Raw genomic sequence first — 3402 nt, 5'->3', positions numbered from 1 at the left:
TCTATCTATCTATCTATCTATCTATCTATCTATCTATCTATCTATCTATCTATCTATCTATCTATCTATCTATCTATCTATCTATCTATCTATCTGTCTATCTATCTATCTATCTATCTATCTATCTATCTATCTATCTATCTATCTATCTATCTATCTATCTGTTTTATAAAGTGTTGTCAGCAGTGCCTTTGTATTCAGTTTGAACTCAGTAAAGCATAAAATATTAAATATAATCCAGTATGGTGCTGCAGTACCGGAATCTAGCACCATCTTCTGATGGACAAACGTTCTGTTATGACCCTTCATGTTTCTTCCAGGGATTCCTGATAGTTCTGATCGTGGAACAGCGTAGTTACTGGGTGACTGGTACCACAGCTGTAGGTTTAATTAGACTAAATGTACATTAATAAAAAATGCTCAGCAGTTTGTTAGTTTGTTTTGTTAGTATTCAACAGATCACTGAACAACTGAAGGGTGCAGGTGTAACCTAACAGCTAGTCATGGCTGTCAGTAATATGCAGAACTCAGCACACATTTATTTAAGGCATCATATTTCTCAGCCTAAGGTATTTTTTTTTCTGTGATGCAAAAAATGTATTTCACCAAAATTAGAAATATTAAAATAAATGTAGAAACACAACAGAAATTAATTAAGTATGACACTCTATGAAAACTAGTTGGTTTTTTTTCTGTACAAATAATTTGTTTAACATGTTTGTGCTCACATTGTTTCATTACCTAACACAACATTACCTCAAGCCTCATTTGACTTAAAGCAAAGCTGAGTAAAACTGAACTGGGACATGGTGCACCACAGGTACATTCAACCTTTTTGCTGCTAGAAGCTCCTGAACACAAAACGACTCCAAACATGCAGCATTTGTTGCCCTTTATTTCTGCTAGATCAAATTTGTTTGTGTTGCGGTAAGACAATCTTCACACTGGCTTAGAAAATATCATATTTTCTGCTTTGGTAATATAAAGCTATTATAGTCCAAATTGCATATTTGATTTGGCCAAGGTAAAACGTTTATTTTTCTTTATTTAGACCAAAGTTTGGCAGAGTGACATCAGGAAAGAGAATCTTAAATTCTCTCAGCTTGGTCTCACAGCTCTGAGATCACTAACAGGAAGTCAGGGGGATTTGTTCAGTTAAATAAGAAAAAAATTGCAACAAAATTAAAAATAACCTAAGTGAGTATATTTGCAACTATAAAGCTCATTTTAAACCAGATAAGAAAAAACACTCTTGTTTATTGTCGTGCAATTTGCCTCTAGAAACCAAAACTCACTAAAATACAAACTTGCAAATAACTCTGCTCTTATGTTGCATAACCTAAATGTCCAAAAACTACAAGGATTTTATTTACCATAGTATTTAGAGATCACCTGGGTGCAGTGAGCAGTTTGGACAGCAGAGGGCAGCAGAGGCTACGATTTCAATCAGAGAGGCAAACTTTCTTCTAAATATATCAGTGAAACCAGAAATGACAAGACAAGCAAAGCACAAGTTAAAATGGGGAAAAAGCAGAAAAAATAGACATGTTCACATTTCTTTCTTTAATTTTTACACTGTAAGTGCTGTAAGCGTAAAACTGCTACATTTCATCATTATCAGCGGCATTTCAAAAGGGAGCCTCTTATCTACTTTGTACAGTAGATTTTTTAATACTCTCTCAGTGTCTAAATATACACATAATAAATTCATTGGCCATCGTCACAGGCTGAGTAAAGACCGGATGACAGCGTCATTCATGTAAAAAAAATAAAAATAAAAATAAAAATGACACACGAACAAATAAAAACCAAAATGTTTATCATAAGACTTTGTAACTGCAATATGCAAAAACAAAAACAAACAAAAAGAAAATCAAGGAGAGGTTTTGGATTGTACAGGCAGTGAAAATAATGATCATAAGTGTTTTGGTCTAAAACTCCACACAGAAGCCTTCAGAGGGTTATATACTGTACAAGTGAGAAAACAATGCTCCAGTCATGTTCAACCCATCGTTTGTTTACAAAATGCCGAACAGCAGCTCTCTGAGACATGTTAGTCTGTCTAAAGGTCATGGCAATGCAACATATTTCTCCTAATGACACATCAGCCTTTGATCGGCCCTGCTAAGTATGCGGCTCCGCTCACAAGCATCTCTTATTGGTTTATTATTTCAAGGTTTTCATCGGCATGGCTGGCATCCAGCAAATTTCCTGTGGAAAGTTCTGCTCTCTCTGCTGGAATGTAACCACACACATGTCCACTAACATTAGTCTGTCCCTAACTTCGCAGCCAAATACATGCAGGACATGAGCAGCACTGCAAAGAAGCCACGTGGTGCACTTATGCTGTTGTCTTAGCTGATGAACGGGTGATTAAGTGTTCTATATGTCGCTGCTATGAGTGTGTGAGTGTGCTGCTCATCTCTCCTCTTGCAGTATCTGTAGTCTGTCTTCTGCAAAGTAAGGGCTGACGAGTCCGGTGTCTATAGCCTCGCAGTCGTCGTACCTGAACACCAAATCCTGCCAGAAAAGACAAAGAAAGCATCGTTACATATGTGCTCAGGCTGGTGTAGGATAAAAACACGAATCTCTGGGGTCCGAACAAACAGAGAGGCTCTGACCCGAAAACAAATCCTGGTGATGATGGTGTGCAGGTTTTGGACCTTCCGTTTCAGCATCACCATCCTGGGTCTCTTCATGCAGGACTGGCTGGGATGGTTCAGCACCACGTACAGAAAGTCCCGGAGCTTGGAGGTGACGCACTGGTTCTGAAAAGAATAAAGCAAACCTTTAAAAAGACAGAGAGGAAAAAAATGCTACCCCACCAAACTATTCCCAGTCTCATAAAACAAACATATTAGGACTTGTGTGTCCATCAGTTTTTTTGTTTCCAGGAAAATAATTTGTTGTAAAATTGCTCTCGGATCTAACTGAAAATTGTTATTTAAGCCTCTTTATTCCCCCCCACATACATCCTCATGGTTTCAAACTTACATGAACATCAAGGAAGATGGTGGGCAGGACTGCAGCACAGGTTTTCTACGAGCCAAGAAACACAGTCAATAGGACACACAATCAGTTCACATGACAAGAGTGATAACAAAAAGGAGAAACGTCCTCACGGTCCGGCTGTCACTGTGGATTTTCTCCAGCAGAGCCATGATTTCGTCGCTCAGGCCGAGAGCCCTGGAGTAGCAGGTGAGAGGTGCGGAGCCGCTCTGCTGCAGCTGCAGGAGGCTGAGGAGGAGGCAGCAGGTCAGAGCTGAGGGGCCCGGCCTCATGTCGACACCGTTTACTGCTGCCGAGGGTCCGGCTGCTTCTGCAATCGTTCGGCGAGTAGATGACGGAGAACCTCTGGTTGCACTTTTAAGGATGGAGTGGAAGGGGGAGGAAAAAAAAAAA

General features: G+C 39.5%; 1 protein-coding gene across 1 annotated transcript; it reads right to left on the bottom strand.

The window, feature by feature from the left end:
• Positions 1 to 877: 877 nt before the first annotated feature.
• On the bottom strand, positions 878 to 3364 carry LOC108239897 (cytokine-like protein 1). Its single transcript, XM_017422933.3, has 4 exons — positions 3123 to 3364; positions 2995 to 3039; positions 2622 to 2768; positions 878 to 2520 (listed from the first exon to the last, which is right to left on the bottom strand). The coding sequence occupies exons 1-4, from the start codon at positions 3279 to 3281 to the stop codon at positions 2419 to 2421; spliced, it is 453 nt and encodes a 150-aa protein (XP_017278422.1). The 5' UTR covers positions 3282 to 3364; the 3' UTR covers positions 878 to 2418.
• Between the last annotated feature and the right edge of the window lie 38 nt (positions 3365 to 3402).

This window comes from Kryptolebias marmoratus, linkage group LG4 (assembly GCF_001649575.2).
Source record: "Kryptolebias marmoratus isolate JLee-2015 linkage group LG4, ASM164957v2, whole genome shotgun sequence".
Lineage (NCBI taxonomy): Eukaryota > Metazoa > Chordata > Actinopteri > Cyprinodontiformes > Rivulidae > Kryptolebias > Kryptolebias marmoratus.
This window is presented reverse-complemented; position numbering and strand designations above follow the sequence as displayed.